General features: G+C 54.2%; 2 protein-coding genes across 4 annotated transcripts in view; both read right to left on the minus strand.

Annotated features, from left to right (window-relative positions):
- The window catches only part of COL14A1 (collagen type XIV alpha 1 chain), a 144685-nt gene extending 138568 nt beyond the window's left edge, over positions 1-6117 (minus strand). The window contains 2 exon segments of the mRNA XM_048508594.1: positions 5045-5173; positions 5835-6117. Of these exon segments, the coding sequence (XP_048364551.1) occupies positions 5045-5173; positions 5835-6117 (412 nt within the window).
- Positions 6118-8255: 2138 nt separating this feature from the next.
- Positions 8256-21670, minus strand: part of LOC125438892 (collagen alpha-1(XIV) chain-like) — a 35108-nt gene continuing 21693 nt past the window's right edge. For all 3 annotated transcript variants that reach the window (XM_048507557.1, XM_048507559.1, XM_048507558.1), the window contains 3 exons: positions 20344-20460; positions 18719-18869; positions 8256-8383 (listed from right to left, as the gene is read on the minus strand). In XM_048507557.1, the coding sequence (XP_048363514.1) occupies positions 8380-8383; positions 18719-18869; positions 20344-20460 (272 nt within the window). In that variant the 3' untranslated portion in view covers positions 8256-8379. The remainder of the gene's footprint in view (positions 8384-18718; positions 18870-20343; positions 20461-21670) is intronic.

Below are 21670 nucleotides of genomic sequence, written 5' to 3' on the forward strand. Positions count from 1 at the left end.
CCCACCCCCCCCCCCCCCCACCCCCCCCCCCCCCCACCCCCCCCCCCCCCCACCCCCCCCCCCCCCCACCCCCCCCCCCCCCCACCCCCCCCCCCCCCCACCCCCCCCCCCCCCCACCCCCCCCCCCCCCCACCCCCCCCCCCCCCCACCCCCCCCCCCCCCCACCCCCCCCCCCCCCCACCCCCCCCCCCCCCCACCCCCCCCCCCCCCCACCCCCCCCCCCCCCCACCCCCCCCCCCCCCCACCCCCCCCCCCCCCCACCCCCCCCCCCCCCCACCCCCCCCCCCCCCCACCCCCCCCCCCCCCCACCCCCCCCCCCCCCCACCCCCCCCCCCCCCCACCCCCCCCCCCCCCCACCCCCCCCCCCCCCCACCCCCCCCCCCCCCCACCCCCCCCCCCCCCCACCCCCCCCCCCCCCCACCCCCCCCCCCCCCCACCCCCCCCCCCCCCCACCCCCCCCCCCCCCCACCCCCCCCCCCCCCCACCCCCCCCCCCCCCCACCCCCCCCCCCCCCCACCCCCCCCCCCCCCCACCCCCCCCCCCCCCCACCCCCCCCCCCCCCCACCCCCCCCCCCCCCCACCCCCCCCCCCCCCCACCCCCCCCCCCCCCCACCCCCCCCCCCCCCCACCCCCCCCCCCCCCCACCCCCCCCCCCCCCCACCCCCCCCCCCCCCCACCCCCCCCCCCCCCCACCCCCCCCCCCCCCCACCCCCCCCCCCCCCCACCCCCCCCCCCCCCCACCCCCCCCCCCCCCCACCCCCCCCCCCCCCCACCCCCCCCCCCCCCCACCCCCCCCCCCCCCCACCCCCCCCCCCCCCCACCCCCCCCCCCCCCCACCCCCCCCCCCCCCCACCCCCCCCCCCCCCCACCCCCCCCCCCCCCCACCCCCCCCCCCCCCCACCCCCCCCCCCCCCCACCCCCCCCCCCCCCCACCCCCCCCCCCCCCCACCCCCCCCCCCCCCCACCCCCCCCCCCCCCCACCCCCCCCCCCCCCCACCCCCCCCCCCCCCCACCCCCCCCCCCCCCCACCCCCCCCCCCCCCCACCCCCCCCCCCCCCCACCCCCCCCCCCCCCCACCCCCCCCCCCCCCCACCCCCCCCCCCCCCCACCCCCCCCCCCCCCCACCCCCCCCCCCCCCCACCCCCCCCCCCCCCCACCCCCCCCCCCCCCCACCCCCCCCCCCCCCCACCCCCCCCCCCCCCCACCCCCCCCCCCCCCCACCCCCCCCCCCCCCCACCCCCCCCCCCCCCCACCCCCCCCCCCCCCCACCCCCCCCCCCCCCCACCCCCCCCCCCCCCCACCCCCCCCCCCCCCCACCCCCCCCCCCCCCCACCCCCCCCCCCCCCCACCCCCCCCCCCCCCCACCCCCCCCCCCCCCCACCCCCCCCCCCCCCCACCCCCCCCCCCCCCCACCCCCCCCCCCCCCCACCCCCCCCCCCCCCCACCCCCCCCCCCCCCCACCCCCCCCCCCCCCCACCCCCCCCCCCCCCCACCCCCCCCCCCCCCCACCCCCCCCCCCCCCCACCCCCCCCCCCCCCCACCCCCCCCCCCCCCCACCCCCCCCCCCCCCCACCCCCCCCCCCCCCCACCCCCCCCCCCCCCCACCCCCCCCCCCCCCCACCCCCCCCCCCCCCCACCCCCCCCCCCCCCCACCCCCCCCCCCCCCCACCCCCCCCCCCCCCCACCCCCCCCCCCCCCCACCCCCCCCCCCCCCCACCCCCCCCCCCCCCCACCCCCCCCCCCCCCCACCCCCCCCCCCCCCCACCCCCCCCCCCCCCCACCCCCCCCCCCCCCCACCCCCCCCCCCCCCCACCCCCCCCCCCCCCCACCCCCCCCCCCCCCCACCCCCCCCCCCCCCCACCCCCCCCCCCCCCCACCCCCCCCCCCCCCCACCCCCCCCCCCCCCCACCCCCCCCCCCCCCCACCCCCCCCCCCCCCCACCCCCCCCCCCCCCCACCCCCCCCCCCCCCCACCCCCCCCCCCCCCCACCCCCCCCCCCCCCCACCCCCCCCCCCCCCCACCCCCCCCCCCCCCCACCCCCCCCCCCCCCCACCCCCCCCCCCCCCCACCCCCCCCCCCCCCCACCCCCCCCCCCCCCCACCCCCCCCCCCCCCCACCCCCCCCCCCCCCCACCCCCCCCCCCCCCCACCCCCCCCCCCCCCCACCCCCCCCCCCCCCCACCCCCCCCCCCCCCCACCCCCCCCCCCCCCCACCCCCCCCCCCCCCCACCCCCCCCCCCCCCCACCCCCCCCCCCCCCCACCCCCCCCCCCCCCCACCCCCCCCCCCCCCCACCCCCCCCCCCCCCCACCCCCCCCCCCCCCCACCCCCCCCCCCCCCCACCCCCCCCCCCCCCCACCCCCCCCCCCCCCCACCCCCCCCCCCCCCCACCCCCCCCCCCCCCCACCCCCCCCCCCCCCCACCCCCCCCCCCCCCCACCCCCCCCCCCCCCCACCCCCCCCCCCCCCCACCCCCCCCCCCCCCCACCCCCCCCCCCCCCCACCCCCCCCCCCCCCCACCCCCCCCCCCCCCCACCCCCCCCCCCCCCCACCCCCCCCCCCCCCCACCCCCCCCCCCCCCCACCCCCCCCCCCCCCCACCCCCCCCCCCCCCCACCCCCCCCCCCCCCCACCCCCCCCCCCCCCCACCCCCCCCCCCCCCCACCCCCCCCCCCCCCCACCCCCCCCCCCCCCCACCCCCCCCCCCCCCCACCCCCCCCCCCCCCCACCCCCCCCCCCCCCCACCCCCCCCCCCCCCCACCCCCCCCCCCCCCCACCCCCCCCCCCCCCCACCCCCCCCCCCCCCCACCCCCCCCCCCCCCCACCCCCCCCCCCCCCCACCCCCCCCCCCCCCCACCCCCCCCCCCCCCCACCCCCCCCCCCCCCCACCCCCCCCCCCCCCCACCCCCCCCCCCCCCCACCCCCCCCCCCCCCCACCCCCCCCCCCCCCCACCCCCCCCCCCCCCCACCCCCCCCCCCCCCCACCCCCCCCCCCCCCCACCCCCCCCCCCCCCCACCCCCCCCCCCCCCCACCCCCCCCCCCCCCCACCCCCCCCCCCCCCCACCCCCCCCCCCCCCCACCCCCCCCCCCCCCCACCCCCCCCCCCCCCCACCCCCCCCCCCCCCCACCCCCCCCCCCCCCCACCCCCCCCCCCCCCCACCCCCCCCCCCCCCCACCCCCCCCCCCCCCCACCCCCCCCCCCCCCCACCCCCCCCCCCCCCCACCCCCCCCCCCCCCCACCCCCCCCCCCCCCCACCCCCCCCCCCCCCCACCCCCCCCCCCCCCCACCCCCCCCCCCCCCCACCCCCCCCCCCCCCCACCCCCCCCCCCCCCCACCCCCCCCCCCCCCCACCCCCCCCCCCCCCCACCCCCCCCCCCCCCCACCCCCCCCCCCCCCCACCCCCCCCCCCCCCCACCCCCCCCCCCCCCCACCCCCCCCCCCCCCCACCCCCCCCCCCCCCCACCCCCCCCCCCCCCCACCCCCCCCCCCCCCCACCCCCCCCCCCCCCCACCCCCCCCCCCCCCCACCCCCCCCCCCCCCCACCCCCCCCCCCCCCCACCCCCCCCCCCCCCCACCCCCCCCCCCCCCCACCCCCCCCCCCCCCCACCCCCCCCCCCCCCCACCCCCCCCCCCCCCCACCCCCCCCCCCCCCCACCCCCCCCCCCCCCCACCCCCCCCCCCCCCCACCCCCCCCCCCCCCCACCCCCCCCCCCCCCCACCCCCCCCCCCCCCCACCCCCCCCCCCCCCCACCCCCCCCCCCCCCCACCCCCCCCCCCCCCCACCCCCCCCCCCCCCCACTGCATGGAGAAATCCCACTTAGAAACTAACTTCGGTTATCTGTAATGTACACAAATGCAAGAGTGTGGGTTAGCCAGGCCTGGTTTCCCCCCCTACAAACTGGAATTCTAAACAAGGGATTATCTACTGACTGTCAAGTGAGGAATGCTTGGATCTTCCCTTTCTATAAGTTCTTTTTTTTTTCAAAAAAAAAGCCCCTTCTTCTAAAAGTTGGAAGATGTACAACTTTTTAAGTGGAAGTGACACCCCAAATCCCCTGCAGTTACCCATCAAGTTACATCTTGTTCTTCTGAAAGAAGTGCAGCAATGCAGCAGAAAAATTGTGACATCGGTCCAAAACCAAGACAACCTGGGGCATGTGTGAGAAAGGAGACAAGTCATTTTAAGTGCTGCATGTGCCAGAAACTAGGGGACAATAACCTTTTTCTTATACAGGAAATGTCTGCATGTATTAGAAGAAGAGTCAAAGCACTCTTCTCCCCTATGAATATATAAAGCTGGCTTACACCAAGCAAGACCATCTAATTCATTATTTATCTGTGCTGACTGACAGGGGCTGTTCAGAATCTCAGAAAGAGATGGAAAGGAAAAGAAGGGTGGTGATACTATCCAGACGCATGAACGAGAGAGGGAAATGGCACACATTGAGTTAACTGGCCATGAAAGGCAACAGATATATACTAGGCTTCATTTCTTGGAGGAACTCAGAAGTATGGGAGATGAGGACATTCGCAAGAGATGTGATTGGTGACAACCGCCTATCTTACTACCATGTTTTCCCGAAAATAAGACAGTGTCTTATATTAATTTTTGCTCCCAAAGATGCACTATGGCTTATTTTCAGGGGATGTCTTATTTTTCTGTGTTCTGTTCATCGGGCATGCTTCCAAACAAAAACTTTGCTACTTCTTACTTTTGGGGGATGCCTTATATTTCACACTTTAGCAAAACCTCTACTACGTCTTATTTTCTGGAGATGTCTTATATTCGGGGAAACAGGGTATGCCAAACAGCTTAACTCCAGTAGCGGTGAAGGAAGATGCCAGCTCTATTTAAGCCCCGTTTAACAGAATCAAGACTATGGATACATTCTATATCATTAGTTTCCACGTAGAGAAATTCTCCTTTGGGGTCCTTTGTGACGCAAAGGGTCCAATCCAAATGGGGGGGGGGTGAATCAACCTGGGGGAGCAGCAGAGGGTCACATCAGTTTGTTCGCCCACCCTGCTGGCATAAGGAGCACCTACGCTGGCAGAAGCGCAGAGATGCCAGCGTGCAGGTGCCACACAGCTCCATCGGGCCACTCCCAGAGGTAGCCACTGCCCAGGAGCTATGAGGTTGTCCAAGTGCAGGCCAGGCAGCAGGGGGCCAGGGGGCTGGTCATAAGAACATAAGAACAAGCCAGCTGGATCAGACCAGAGTCCATCTAGTCCAGCTCTCTGCTACTCGCAGTGGCCCACCAGGTCAGAGGCATTCTTTGGGGTAGAGCTGACTTTAGTCAGTTCCAACTTGCCTTCAGTCTGGGAATGCCCCCTCCACGACAACAGATGTACGCCACCAAAATGTATGGCGTACGTCTGTTTGACCTATGGGGCTATTCAGGCAGCAGGAGAATTTTTAATTTCCCTCCTTTCTGTAACTCCTGAAGCCCTTTAGGAAGTGGCGCAGGGCAGCCTTTGCTGAGGCCGTCCCCAGCTGCTGTGGAGCACCCCCCCCTCATCTAAATTGGGCTGTCAGATCAACAACAGAAATGACTATGATGAATGTTTTTGGTTAAGTTGAATATTTCAGAAACCTACAAGATTTCTGAACTTTGCCAATTGAACTTATGCAAGATTTGAATCCAGTCATTCTTCTGCAAAGAAACCTGTTTGTCCGATATCGACAGCATAGAGTCACCCTGGACATTGTGGTTTTATGCAGTGGTGTCATGATAACAGGGTGGGGTGGGCCGCCCCGCCCCAGGGGCACGCCATTGGGGTCATGTGGAGGCGGAAATTGCCCCCCACGCCCTCCCCCCTTTGTCTCGCCTTAGACCCAGCAGCCAGGCCCCAGTGGCCTGAACAGGCTGTTTCTTCAGCCGGCTACCAGCTAAAATAAAGTAAGTGGGTGGGGGGAGGGCTCTGCAAGGGGGAGGGGCTTCACAGAGGGTGCCCGCACACCCTTCCCCCACCGCACCAGCCAGGTCCCGGTAGCCGGAGCTCTGTGTGTGGGGGGTTCTGCAGGGGGGCTCCGGGGGGGGCTCCGTAGGGAGAGGGGGCCCATGGGGGAGTAGGGCCAGGGCACCATTTTGCCCAGGGTGCCATTTCCCCTCCCCCATGCCCCTGCTTTTATCACAGTGGAGGCTGAGCCACTGAAGAAGTCCCTGTCAGCATAGCTGATGTTATCAGGTCTTATAATAGTACTGACTAATAAAGTGAGCTCCAATCCATAAAAATGCGCACTCTGGTAAATCTGTTAAGTCATGAGACTCCTTTTTAGCGTTGCTGCCACAGACTAACACGTTACGGCAATCAGGCAGAACAAGATCTGTCCTAATACTCACTTTTCCAGCTCCCTTAACAATTGCAGACGCCAAGGATTGAAACTGGGAGTTTTTAACATCTAAAGCATGTGCTGTGCTCCTGAACTACCACCCCTGCTGAGTGTGTGTTGAAAGAAGATAAGAGGCCTTTTTTTCATGAAAAGGAGGGATGCTTTAAGATAAACGCAGAGAAATAATGAACCGTTGAGCTTAAAGCTATCTGAGCCCGGAGAGGGAAAAGACGCAATTTGGAGCTTTGAAGTGGCTGCCAGGAAAGGTAAACCAGCAGGATACTGACTCTTTGATGGCTGAGTATTTTGAAAGGAGCTACAGTGCCCACGGACACGTAGCTTGGTCCTAACACAAGGTGTACCGTTTTCCTAATTGAAACCACTGCTTCAACTGAGCTTCTAATCAATCCTGGAGTTAACCAAGCCCAATATTAGCACTTGTCTCCCTGGAGAACTGGGTTTGATTCCCCACTCTTCCACCTGAGTGGCGGAGGCTTATCTGGTGAACCAGATGTGTTTCCGCACTCCTACATTAATGCTGGGCTAGTCACAGTTCTTCAGAACTCTCTCAGTCCCACCTACCTCACAAGGTGTCTGTTGTGGGGAAAGGAAGGGAAAGGAGCTTGTAAGCCACCTTGAGTCTCCTTAAAGCAATAAGGAAGGGAAGGTGTCAGGCAGAAGAAGGAAGCTTGCATGAGAGTAGCAATCTACACAACAAAGAAACAGCACCAGAGCACTGAAAAAGGATACAGTGTCCTAACCTATCATCTCTCTGGTTCTGTAGCCCCCTGCTCTGGAGACGTGGTGGGCACTGAAACTAATGGCCCAATCCAAAAGGGGGGGGGGTCGAAACAGCTTCTGGGACCAGTGCAGCCCCCTCCGTGTAAGCACCCCTCCGTGTAGGCACCCCTCCGTGTAGGCATCCCTGCTGCTGGAGAGAGCAAACAGGCTAGCATCCAGCCGCCCCAAGGTCCACAATGGGTAAACCCGGAAGTAGGCACCACTGCAGAGTTATGCTGGCATTCAAGCAGGCCAGGGCATTCCCGTGGGGTGGAGACAACTATAGTGAAATGTTTACCATTGTTACTGGAAAGTGGTGGGCAAGTGAACATGGAGGGAGAATATGTATATCTCTGGAAGAGCCTGTTGAGGGGGATGCAGTAGATCTGTATATGCTGCAGCAGAGGCTTAGCAAGGGGGGAAAGCGCTCGGGTGCACTGGTGCATCCTCCACCCACCCTGGAACGCCCCCGGCCCAGCCCCCGAAACGTCCTCACCACACCCCCACAGGGGCGTGCGCCCGGTGTGTCGCCCCCCCCACCTCCTGGAGCTACGCCTCTGTGCTGCAGAGACAGCCATGATGCCTTTCCTGAAGGATCTCCCATCAGTGGGGGCTCACTCTCACAGCAAAAGAATCCAAAACTGTGGTGCTCTACTCCCCTCTCCATCATAGAGCCATGTCCTTTTAATAGGAGAAAGTAACGAAGTGTACCCTTTTCCTGCCCATGGTACCACCACAGTCTTGGATGACTGTATTCCCACATTGCAGGATGCGTGTTTTGCTCCAATCAGCAGGATTTGTTGACAACCAAGCCATCTCCCATCAACTAAGATCAATTCACTTCTGAGGGAGGGGCGGGGCAAAGAACCTTGGAAAACTGGCTAAGAAATCTTGGACCACACAAAGACTTAAGCAAAGTATTTTTCTATTCCTGGTTCTTAGAGCTGTTATTATAATTTTCATCAATAAAAATGTTTGAGGCCAAAAGCAGAGCTGTTAGATGTGTAACCCTCCCTACAATATGACTGTTTGTAGCCAGTGTATTTCCTCTTTCTGCTGATTTTTTTAAAAAGAGGGTAAATATATAATTCCTTCAGTCTCCATGCTGTAATGCAGATAATACCGAAAACTATCCCCTTCCCATAAACTCTGACCTGCTTCTGGCGATAGAGTGTTTCCGGTATCCGTTGTTGGGCTGGCGGGTCTCCACGTACCTACATCTTTCACCTTGGATTTACCTGTGGTCTCTTTCCTCTTCTCGATATCTTTAACTGCAAAAGTAGATAATACAGATTGGATTTTTTTAAAAAACAAGGACAAATGCTGCATTTGTTTAGCAATAAAAGGTGCTTGTTTACAAAATTAACCTCTGTGCATAACGCTTGCATGTGTTGCTAGAGAAAATGGTTTGCTTTACATCTCAGCCTCAATTTTATTTCACATTTTGTTGGCAAGAGAAATGCACAGTAGCATTAGGAGGAGGAAGAGAACGAAGCACTGTGACCTACATAGTTTCTGCTGATAACTCCGGGTCAACAAGGATCTTAGCTCATATTGCTCAGGACACAATTACACACGGAGTGGTCAGATAACAAAAAATGCTACCTAAAAATAAGCAGGAGCCCAGCTCAACTGTGGCAAACCGGGTTCCTGCTCCCCCAAACTGTTTTCCTGTGCCAAAGCAACACCTGCAGGGAGTTATTAGCATAAGTTTGGAACTGCACGTGGAGTATCCCAAGCCCTATTTGTAAAATGATTTCCCCCGCAACTACTATGTGGCTGTAGGAAAACGACTAGGGTCTGGCTCAACAAAAAAAGTATCATGTAGGTTGGCCCTCAAGATCATTCAAATATGTGAAATATCAGTTTATTGGGTTTTTAAAAAAAAATAATGCCATAATGTACCATGCCACCCCAATTCAAGAATGCAATCTATATATATGTAAATCTAAACGTGTGTTTGTCCCTGATGGTCTCCCTCAGAAGCTGTTGGACGGATCACCCCCAAATTTTCACAGGACGTTCCTCCCTGTTGCGGGCAGGTAATCGGACCTTCAAATCACCGAAAGTCCATGCCTGAGCCAGGTAAAACATCTTTTTCCTGGCGCACCAGGCCATGAAGCTGCCTCTGTTTAACTGTCACCCTTAGAATGTTCGTGCAGCCTGTCTGTCTGTGGCCTGAGGGCTTAGAATGTTCGCGCAGATGGGCAGAGATGAGCAGTGAAAACAGTAAATAGGTAATACTGGTAGGTAATACGAGTGGAAGTGAAACACATACACACTTTGCCGTGTTCTGAGACGTCAGGTGGGGTTCCCCCCACCCCACGCAGGTAACTTTCACTCTCTGTGCCTCACCCACTACTATCACACAACACACATACTCTCATAAACATCCAGCTCATCCTCACACACCTCACTCGGCCCTCCCTCACATCCAAACACCACTTACCCACTTCCTCACCCATATTCGCCACAGCTCTCTTTTACTAAAAGCGAGCTGGAGTTTGCCTTTTTCTTCTAAGAAAATCCACGGGGTGGGGGCGAACCAACACTACCGGCTCTGCTTCTTTTGCACATGGCCCTTTAAAAACCCAGGGAGCTGGCCTCGATCTGAGCGCCTCACCACCCTGCCTCTGCTGCCTGACTGGGATAGCCTCCTTGCCCCAGTTCTGCCTCACCCAAGCCAGGACTGTGCGTGTCAACCAGCCTTATGGACAGCGAGATTCACACTCTGGACAGTTCCGTTGTGGAATGGAAAGGGTTACTTTATACTAAAAAAAACAAGACAGCACCATATAACGATGTGCATTGAAAAGGGAAAGAGGGATTCCATTTGACCACCCCAAAAGGCTATGCTGGGGATCATTGGACCTGCATGGACATCTGTGTGGGTTGCAGACTGTGATGAGAAGGACAATTGCCACAGCAACGCGTGACCGGGCCCGCTAGTTCTGTATATAAAAACTGATGCTTAAACCCTATCAAAATTTAAAAATGAATATTATGTATGGATATCTTTACCTAGAACAAGCTGCAAATTCAGGGCTGAGAACACAAGGATGTTGCAAAATTGGCAGCATAATAAAAGGACTGTTTCTTATCTCTACCTTTCAGACACTAACAGTACAATCCTGTGTAGAGTTACTTCCAATTAAGTCTACTGATATCAGTGGGCTTAGAATGGAATAACTATGTAGCTTGAAACTGTAAGGCTCCGGACAAGTAAAAAGCTACAAAATGTGTTTAAAATGTTCTACTAAAAGCAAGTTAAAGCAAATTACAGACAGTCCTGCGGCACCTTTTCGCTTCATTTGTCCTTTTCACTTAAAACAGTATAAAACAGCTATTTGGGGGGAAATTGGAAACAACAAAAGAATCAATTCAGAATAAGCAGAGCAGAACCAACTGAAGTTCATAAGTTTAAACAGTCCATTGTGATTCTGTAAAAACTCCTTACATTTAGAAAGCTAGCATACCAGGGAGAGAGAAACCCTGTCTCCCTTGATGAGCTTCATTTCTACATGCAGTGGGGAACCCCCCCACCCCCAAAGCATTTAAGTATGAAATTCTCCACCTGGAGTTTTAAATGTCCAGTTCCATCAGATTATTTAAAATGTATAGATTAGCTTTAAATCATTCTAACAGTTGAATCCTGAAAGTGGCTTAACGCTGGCCACCAAACTTTAGCCAAGATGAAAAGGTTTTTCTCAACGAGCTTATGCACACATGTAGTAATGCGCTTTCAATCTACTTTAGTGATCACTGGCAAGTGGATTTTACCATTTCACACAGTAAAATTCAGTTGCAAAGTGCACTGAAAATGGATTAAATGTGCATTATTCAGCATGTGCGGGAGTGAGTCCCAAGAACGGTGAAATTTCACATTTGTGCTGAATATCATGAGGACACCCTGACACAGATCGCTCCTCAGATCTTGGAAGCTAAGCAGGGTCAGACCTGGCTAGTACTTGGATGGGGGGGACCACCCAGAAAGTCCAGGATTGCTATGCAGAATGTCTCTTGCCATGACATTTCTTTGAGGTTGCCATCGGTTGACTGCAATTTAACAGCAAAGAATAAAAGAAAAGAAAACTAAAAAGCCAAGAACTCTCTCTCTCTGAGGTCTCTTCCCCACACGCAGAATAATGCACGCTCAATCCACTTTCACAACTGTTTGCAAGTGGATTTTGCTATTCCGCACAGTAAAACCCAGCTGCAAAGTGAATTGAAAGAGGATTCAAAGTGCATTATTCTGCATGTGCGGAAGGGGCCAGAGTCTTTCTGGTCCCTGCTTTGTGAACAGAGGGCTGACTCAAGAAAGCGCACTCAGATTGCCTGGTTGCTTAAATTGCAGTGGGAGAAATGGTAGAATGAAATTCTTGGAGTGCCTCGGCCTGGAGCCATTAAGGGCTTTCTAGATCATATCCGTTGTCTTGAATCCTGACCAGATCGCTAGAGAGAGCCAAAGGGAACCCTGGGACACTTGTGACCTCTGCCCAGTTTATAACGAAGAATAATGGTCCCTGACATCATGGGGATTTTTTTTAAGTGTTCTCATTATCTGCCCTTCATTAGACTAAACATACTGGGGGTCCTTTAGCCTCTTCACCTATCTCTTAGATTCTGAACTATTTGTTCATTTTTGTCTCCCCAATTCAGTCCTCCTAAAATGAGGCAAATTAAAAGCAATATTCCAGATGAAAACACAGCAATGCCATTGTAGTGTAATAGATTCATTCAAAGCCTTCTAGTGTGGGGAAGGAGGGGGAGCTTCAACACAGTAAAAAGAAAATCATATTCTGCTGGTGATACAACATCAACCGTGCTAGTGACTTACAGTGCCATCCTAAGCAGAGTTATGCCCTTCTACTTACCTCACGGCTGTTAGCAGCACAGTGAGGCTATAGTGTGGTCTCCTTGCGTTTCTCTGTTTACATGCAAGGAGCCATTCACTGCCTGCCCCACAGTTGCTTGCTGAGGTCTCAATCAGGCCTCTGTTTTTCCTGGTTCTCTGAATTCCACTCATTACCTCCCTCATCACATCTGGTAGCTGCAGTTATATTCAATATGCCTGTGACAGCAGGTATCGATATTGTAACCAACTCCCAAGAAAGAGGCAAAGCAATTCCCTGGTCCACAGGCTGCTAAAGAAGTGGACCATACTAGAGCTGATATTCTCCCCCCTCCCCACACATTTCCTGCTGCTACTGCCGCCAGAGGACAGACAGGCTTTATTGTAACCACACATACTCGCACACACGAAAGAGGCAAAGCAATTCCCTGATCCACAGGTTGCTGAAGAAGGGGACCATCCTAGAGCTGATATTCTCTCCCTCTCCCCTCCCTACACACTTCCTATTGCTGCTGCCAGAGGACAAGGAGGCTTGTTATTTCCAAGAACTCTGTGTTATTATTATCTCAATATATCAATATGAGAATGAGAGATTGGTGTGTTTTGGCTAAGCCCATTTCAGTGAGTTTCTTTTCTTTGACTTGAAGGAGCTGGCAGCATGGAAGGGGGGCGAGGGGGAAGGCATGGATAGCACTGCGAGAGAGTGGGAAGGCAGGCTGTGGGCAGAAGGAACATGTCCAAGGCACAGCTGGAATATTGTGTACAGTTTTAGGCACCACAACTCAAGAAGGATATTAACAAGCTGGAACAGGTCCAGAAGAGGGCGATGAAAATGGTAAAAGGTCTGGAATCCATGCCCTACGAGGAGAGACTTGGGCCCCTTCCGCACATGTAAAATAATGTGTTTTCAAACCACTTTCACAACTGTTTGCAAGTGGATTTTGCCATTCCGCACAGCTTCAAAGAGCACTGAAAGCAGTTTGAAAGTGCATTATTCTGCATGTGCAGAATGAGCCTTAGGACCCTTCCTATAAAAAATAATGCAGTTTTCAAACCACTACAACTACAGGCGGATTTTGCTATTCCGCATTGTTTTCCAAAGAGCACTGAAGCGCTTAAAGTGCATTATTCTGCATGTGCAGAATGAGCCTTAGGGAGTTGGGGATGTTTCGTTTGGTGAAGAGAAGGTTAAAAGGTGACATGATAGCCGTGTTTAGATATCTGAAGGGATGTCATGTTGGTGAGGGAGCAAGCTTGTTTTCTGCTGCTCGAGACTGAAACCAGGAGTCATGGGTTCAAGATGAAGGAGAAGAGATTCCACCTAAACATCAGGAAAAACGTACTGACAGTAAGGATTGTTCTACAGTGGAATGCACTACCTTGGAGTGTGGTGGAGTCTTCTTCTTTGGAGCTTTTTAAACAGAGGTTGGATGGCCATCTGCCAGGAGTGCTTTAACTGTGTGTTCCTGCATTGCAGGGGGTTGGACTTGATGGCCCCTGGGGTTTCTTCCAACTCTATAATTCTATGATTCTAATTGGTCAACATGTTTTTATTGTGTTGTCAAATATTTATGTTATTTTCATGTATTACAGCCTGATAATGGCCCCTTGGGTAGAAAGTCACCATATAAATGTTTCAAATGAATAAATCTACAGAAAAAAAATATGTTTGACTCTATCCTCAGATTCCAAAAGTTTGCGGAAAATATTAAGCCCATCCACAATCAAGATGCAAAAGGAGGTCTTTGCAAGCACAGGATGTCTGATTTCATCCAGGCAAACTGTTCCAAAGACCCAAGTCTATACTGCAGCCAATAAAAACACAGCGAAGCCAAAGAGGACTGCAATATGTTAAATATACTGCAAGCTTTACATTCTAAATCACGCCGCGAACCTTGCCTTTCAGGTGGAATTAGGCAACTCTGCAAACGGCTACAGCTAATAATTCAGACCCTGAAGAGGCCACTCAACAGTTTGCTCTTTAACTTTAAAAGCAGTATGTGGTTTTTGAGGATTTCTTAATCAGCACACCACAGGAAATATGGACAGTTCCACTAAGTGTTGGCTGTAAGAACATGACGGAGGTTCTTCATAAACAATCATCATTCATCCCATTATGGAGCGCCCTCAAGGACCAGATTCTGGTGTTTTAGATGTAAAACATGTGGACTACCCCTGAACTATGGCATGCCCCCCCCACACACACACACACAGAAAAACTGATGGGATTTGGCAAGTGCCAGTCACACAATCCAGTACTGAAGGAGTTAATTGTTGCATGCTAATTAGTTAGTGAGGGTTGTGAAGTCAGTGACTCTGGGTAATTGATACTCCATGGTTGCAGGCCACATGCAGGTCTGCACGTAGGGCTTAGATATATCTTTCTTGCTGTACCTGGCAACCGTTCAGTCCAGTTCACTTCATCCATAGCTGGTGTTATGTTAATAGTTCAAGTATGTTGGCTGTTGGTGCCACAGTAAGAAAGATGTTTATTGTTTTTCTTCCAAGTTTCCCCTTCCCTGCAGTAAGTAAACTTTTATTTCAGTAGCTGCAACTGGTCTCTTGCCTCATTATTGTACTAACTCTGCTAATTAAGCATTTTGTCCACTGATGGGATTTTAAGGTGCCGTCAAATTCAAAATTGAAGGGGAGTATTCTGTTGCATGCTAATTAGTTAGTGAGGTCAGAAGTCAGTGACCGGTAATTGATACCTATTGGTTGGGTGCGCTACATGCAGGTCTGCACGTAGGCTTAGATATATCTTCTTTGTTGCACTCTGAACGTGTTCAGTCCAGTTCACTCTATCCATAGCTTGGTAGCCATGTATTAGCTCCATGCTTGCTTAAAAGCTAGCTAGTAAGAAAGATGTTTATTGTTTTTCTTCCAAGTTTCCCTTCCCTGTAGTAAGTAAACTTTATTTCAGTAAAGCAACTGGTCTCTGCCTCATTATTGCATTAACTCTGCTAATTAAGTATTTGTCCACCCAACAAAACCCCCTTTATTTTTAGCAACAGAACTCCTAAAGTGAAGAAAGGCATGGACAAAGGAAGGGAGAAACCACGCACTTATCTGACAGGCAAATTCACATATTATATCTGGGCCCTTAGAAGCATATAAAATAAAGGTTGTCCCCTGTGCAAGCATTGGGTCATTGCTGACCCTTGGGGTGACCTCACATAACATTTACTAGGCAGACTATGTTATAGGGAGGTTTGTCATTGCCTTCCCAATTTCCATTAATTAGACAGCCCAGGGTTCACTCTATCAGCTCTCTTTACCAGCACGGCCACTGGGCTGCTGACAGAGGCTGATGGGAATCGTAGTTCCTGAACATCTGGAGCCGCAGAGGTTCCTACCTAATCATTTAATTAGAATCCCATGTTTTCCAGATGTTCAGGAATCCATTCTATCAGTTTCTACCAGCATGGCCAATTGGCCATGCTGACAGAGGCTGATGGGAATTGTAGTTCCTGAACATCTGGAGAGCCGCAGGTTCCCTACCCCTGATCTACACTTTATCCCCAGTAAGCTGGGTATTTGGAAGGCTGGAAGGCTGGGTCAGCCTTGACCAGCTACCTGAAACCGACTTCCTTCAGGACCAAACTTAGCTCGTGGGCAGAGAAGTTTACCACTCTGCATCATGAGGGCTCTTCTTAGAGGTCTACAGAATCGCTAAAATTACTATCCCGTGCAGGTCTCCAATCACCTTTGTACTGGTACAGTGAGGGACCCGCACCTGTACTGGGCATGGCTCCCCCTTCCCCCAACTCCACCTGACCACACAGTCCACTAGTTGTTCCATCTGTAAATGGAACAGTCCACTAGTTGTTCCATCTGTCATAAAGGCTAGGCTGGAGCCTTGGGCATCTATGCCCAGATGTAGATCTGGAAGGTATGCGCTGCACTGCAGGTCAGGATTCCTGAAACCAGCGGCTGGAGCTGATGTATGAAGCTGGCAAGCTGTAAAGGATTCAATGGTGTTGACGAGAGGGGCAGCCGCCTGGCCTTGACTGCATTCCACAGCCCGGGCGATGGGCCCAGCCTCGGCGCGGAGACCTTTATTCCCCTGCGAGGGAGATGAGGACCTCCGTTCCTGGCTGGGAATCCGGGAGGGGGATGGGATGGACAGAGTTATAACCTGTGTTTCTGGCGGGCGATCTTTATTCCTGCTACTCGCGTGTACTTGAGCTTTCTAAGATGTCTGAATAAACGGTCTTTTACACCAAAGAGCCTTTTATTTCTGCTTCTATGGAATTCCTTACACAAGCCAAAGGGATTCTGCTGAGCAGGTGTGGTATTTATACTGGGGTTGGCCCATCTTGAGGCCTCACAGACAGTCAGAGCAGCTAAAGCTGCAAATCTGATTTCTTCCTTCTACATCTTCATAGGGTTCCAAATGCATAGTGAGGGAAAGTGCGGTCAAGGCGCAGCTAACTTATAGTGATCGCGTAGGGCAGTGGTGGCGAACCTATGGCACGGGTGCCAGAGGTGGCACTCAGAGCCCTCTCTGTGGGCATGAAATGTGCCTCGGGACATTAGCATTAAACCTAAGACCTAGTTTCAGAAGCAGTGTAGGTAACCCTGTTAAGCTGTTATAACCTACTGATTTTCATAGCGAACGAAAGTGATCCCTTTTTTTACCTGGGAGTAAGTTCGCTGCTGGCAATGGACTTGCTTCTAAGTAAACCTCCTAGGGTCGCGGATTCACCCGCTGGAAGAGTTGCACGGTTGCTTCCGTGCCAAAAGCCACCGACTACCACTGCTTACTCCTGAGTAACGCATGCTTTGGAGCCAACCTTCTGCTTTTTTTCTAAGCTTAAACCTCAGTATCTGTGTTTAAATTGCCATGTTGGCACTTTGTGGATAAATAAGGGTTCTGGGTTGCAATTTTGGGGCACCTGTCTCAAAATAGGTTCGCTTATCAAGGGCAGTGGTGGAAGAACTTATGTACCAGTGCCAGAGGTGGCACCCCCCAGAGCCCCTCTCTGTGGCATGCTAAAATGTGCTCCTCGACATTAGCATTAAACCTAAGACCTAGTTTTGGGGAAGCAGTGTAGGTAACCCTGTTAAGCGCTGTTATAACCCACTGATTTTCATGCGAAGAACTAAAGTGTGATCCTTTACCTGGGAGTAAGTTCGGTTGCTGGCAATGGGACTTGCTTCTAAGTAAACCCTCCTAGGGTCGTGATTCACCCGTTGGAAGAGTTGCACGGTTGCTTCAAAGCAAAGCCACCGACTACCACCAAGCTTACTCCTGAGTAACGCATGCCTTGGAGCCAACCGTTTTTTCTAAGCTAAAACCTCAGTATTCAGGTTAAATTGCCATGTTGGCACTTTGTGATAAATAAGTGGGTTCTGGGTTGCAATTTGGGCACTCGGTCTCGAAAAGGTTCGCTATCACTGGCGTAGGGTTTTCAAGGCAAGAGAGCTACAGAGGTGGTTTGCCAATGCCTGCCTTTGTGTGATAATCCTGGACTTCCTTAGTGGTCTTCCATCCAAGTATTAACCAGGGCTGGTCCTGCTTAACCTCTGAGATCTAATAAAATCAGGCTAGTGTGGGCCATCCAGATCAGACAAATATAGGATTGCCAGTTCTGGGTTGGGAAACTCCTGGTGAGTTGGGGCCAGAGCCTAGAGAGGGTGGAGTTTGTTGAGGAGACAGAGCTTAGCAGGGATGAGATGCCATAGGCCAGTAGTGGTGAACCTATGGCACTCCAGATGTTCATGGACTACATTTCCCATCTGCCTCTGCAACCACGGCCATAGGCCCTTTGTGCAGTTAAGAGCTTACGGCACAGTTCTGTGCTTTGCAGTGGAGTCTCCCCATGTTTCCTCATTTATATGTGGCCCCTGCTTCCTCCAAGCATAGCCTCCATTTTGCTGACCCCTGGTTCCAGGTCAGGAAGTTGTTCGCCACCTCTTTTTCATTTTTTAAGAGGCCATTTTAACGATCACCCACAGGAGTGATAGATCAAAACAGTCACAGGAGTGACAGATCAGGAACTGCTCTGGCAATGGGAGGGGAAAGGCAGGTAGGAAAAGGCATAAAAAGCAGAATGCATGCTTGTGTACTTTGCCTTTCCTGTACAGGGACAGACTACATCACACTTTGCTCGCTTTTAGAAACTGCAGGGCTTCTCTGATCTGTGGCGTAGTGAGTTCTGAAGAGGGGGAAACAATGTATGCAGTTGAGAATCTGACCGGAAGGTAATGGAAACTTGACCCAAAGAGACAAATGTGTGCAAAAACCCATAGTCTACCCTCAAAAGGTACCATGTGCTCCAGCAGAACTGATCTTTGTAGTTTGGAGATCAACTGCAATTCCTAGGAAACTCCACACCCAAGTGGAGGTTGGCAGTCCTACCAAATGCAGCTCTAGGCCAGGTCTGAGCCTCATCCACTGAGCCTCTGGTTCAAGCCCAGGACTCCCCGAGTCAGTCCTAATGGTATGTCCCAGCTCCCCCTAATGCTCCTGACGCATCCTGATACTAGGATTGCTTTTAGCTGAGATCAGTCCTTTATTTCCTCTCTGCTTTGCTGGAGCCACATTAGCAGAGGTTAGAGACCCTCCCCCTCAGACTCTTAACACATGGCTCAAATGTACATTCCTGTTCATTATGAATCTTAGATTCCACAATATTTTTGGTCTGACACTAGGTAGATAAAGGCAGGCCTTCAATGAACACATTCCACACGTTTGTCTTCGGTTAGCTTCTTCCTTTGAGTCAGGCACAAAACTGGAGAGTGTACGTACTTCGGAACTGGCCCTGAGCCGCTTTGCTGTCTTGGTCCTTTGCAAAGGCCACTATCTGAACTGTGAGCAGCCTCTGGTTTGTGCCAGCGCCCTGGATAATGAAGCCTTTGTCTGCATTGAACTTGAAGGGTGAGTTCATCGGTTTTCCCACCTGCAAAAGTAAAACTGCAGTTTAAAAATTGCACAGGAACAGGCATTTAAGTGCCACAGTATTTTATAAGCTACAGAAACGGCTTTCTTTGTCTGTCCAGCTGGCAACAGCTCTGAGGAATCCTTTTCTCCTTGTCTTCTCCTCCCTTCTTTAAAATCCCAGAACTTAATTACCCACGTTGCCAAACTCTCGCTACTCCTTACCAAGATAGATAACTGTGCGCCTGTATATGCAGCTATATATATGCCTCTACATAAATAATGCACTTCTTTGGCACTCTGTAGAATTATGTCATTTCAAACTTGTCTCTACATGTCTCCTTAATGAGCAAACTACTGCTCATTAATTCTTCACATCCACAGTCAAGTAAGAGGCAGAGTCCTGAGCTGGCTTGGATTTCCATTCTTATAGCCACTGGGGAAATAACATTTACTTTTACTGAATGATGCCTCCACGTTAACAATTCCTGCCTGCAAAAGGCTAGAAAGTCAGACGGGGTAGGGATAGGGTGATCAACCAGGGTCCTTTCTGCGCAGACACTTTAAAACGTTTTGGGGCAGGAAATAAAACATTTCCTCCAAGGAGTTCTGCACTGTTTTCCTCCCAAAACGTTTCATTAGCAGCCTCAAAACGTTTTAAATGCATCCTCTTTTCTAGGGATTCTTTTGGCGGAAACGTTTTTTTAAAGGCTTCATTTGTGTGCTGTCCCTTTAAGATGCCATTTTGCAAGTTCACTCCTTGCCCGCAAAAGCCCCTTGCCCTGTTTTTGGAGCATTTCAGAGAGTTTTGGAGGTTATCTGGGCACTTAATCATCACAGTTTCGACAACAGAAGACTCAGAGAACTGCAGCAGGCGGCTATGTGAAACATGAGGCACTAATTTGTCCACACACATTGGGGGGGAAAACATGGAAAAACAGCACTGTGTGAAGCATGAGGCACTAATTTGTCCACACACTGGGGTGGGGGGGAACCATGGAAAACCACAAAATGGCAGCCAGGAATCGTTTCTAGGGGCTCAGTGCAAACAAACTCCAAGATGTGGTCCATGCATGCACCACTCCATCGGAAGCACTACTTCATCCCAGAGAATTTTCTCTATATAGACTTATCTGCCACAGAACCCTGATGGCAGAAAGATCTTTAATTTTTACCAGGAACTCTGGTTTGCCACAAATGTGGTCATCCCTAATCCACGTCTGTGAAAAAAGAGAAGAGAAGAGTTTGGATTTATACCCTGCTTTTCTTGACTGTAAAGAGACTCCAAGTGGCTTACAAACTCCTTTCCTTCATTTCCCCACAACAGACACATTGTGAAATGATGGGACTGAGAGAGTTCTGAGAGAACTGTGACTAGCCCAAGGTCACCCAGCAGGCTTCATGCGTAGAAGTGGGGAAAACACTGGACTTCCCCAGAGCACTCTTTGAAATTCACTGCTGACAGAAAATTATAGTGTTTTGGGCTTTTCTTTTACCTGAATTTGGCGTGACAAGGAGTTTATATCCATCAAACTGTCCTTTAGGAGCCTTCCATGAAATCTGAATACTGTCGTGATTAACAACAGTATATCTTAATCTTGATGGTGGGGCCACTGAAAGGGAAGCAAAAATGCAGTTGTCAGTGTGTCAAAAAAAAGATTTCTCCTGTTTCATTTAAAAATTAGTATCACAGCACACACAGACATTCAAATTAGCACAGATACACATGTTGTCAGACAAGACAAAGGATGCAGGTTACAAGAAAAGTCTCATGACGCTAGTCTATTAGTTTGTAAAATGACATTAAATATGTTAAAATGTATTACGGTTTCCCCAGTCAATTAAAAAGGGACTACAGATCCCATAGGAAAGATGAAGAAAAACAGGAATTAGAGATTAAAGCTGCAGTTTAGTAAGCAAAGGCAATGTATTATATGTTCTTTTTTTATACGCTCCGTTTTGTACTATGTGGTAGAGGTCAACATAATATTCCTTTCCTAGCCTCTTAGGTTTTCTGTAGAAAAATATGTATGTGTGAGTGAGACCATATTTTCCAAAGCACAAATGCCGTATTTTCCAAATCACAAATCCAAATGCATGTTTTTGGATACATGCAAAAAAACAGGACATGTCATCATTTTCAAAGGGCAGTAGAAGTGGGCATGTACCAATACAAAAAATGCATGGACCCCCAACAGTAATCAGTGGAAGCCATGGGTTTGGGAATGAGAATGAACAAGCCTCTCTGGTCTTTACACCCCAGACCAGAAAATGGCCCCCTAACTCAACTCAGCCAATTTGGCCACCTCAATCCATGTCACAGTAACACTGAGACTACTGTCATGTAGTCTACATAGGTCTGCTCTGGAGGTCAACTCAGGGACTCCAGTTGGTACAAAATGCTGTAGCTTACCTACTATCAGGAACCAGAAAAATCATACATATTCTGCGATTGCTACATTGGTTGCTTGTCAATTATTGGTCTCAGTTCAAGGTTTTGGCTATGACATATGAAGAAGCCCTTCATGGCTAGACCCTCATAACTTCAGGACTGCTTCTTCTCCTCTGCCCCATCATGACAGCTTTGCTCATCTGAGAAGGCCCACTGCAGGTGCCACTCTCCAAATTTGGCCGCCACATTATCAACTCTGTGAAATGTGCATTCTCTGTAGTAGACCCCACATTGTGGGTCCCACACTGTGAAATGACCTGCCTAAGAAGATCAGGAAGGACTTGATGGCCCTTGTGGTCTCTTCCAACTCTACGATTCTATGATTCTATGACCCCATACTTCTAGCTTCCTGCAAACTATGCAAAACAGGA

This window comes from Sphaerodactylus townsendi, linkage group LG09, assembly GCF_021028975.2.
Source record: "Sphaerodactylus townsendi isolate TG3544 linkage group LG09, MPM_Stown_v2.3, whole genome shotgun sequence".
Lineage (NCBI taxonomy): Eukaryota > Metazoa > Chordata > Lepidosauria > Squamata > Sphaerodactylidae > Sphaerodactylus > Sphaerodactylus townsendi.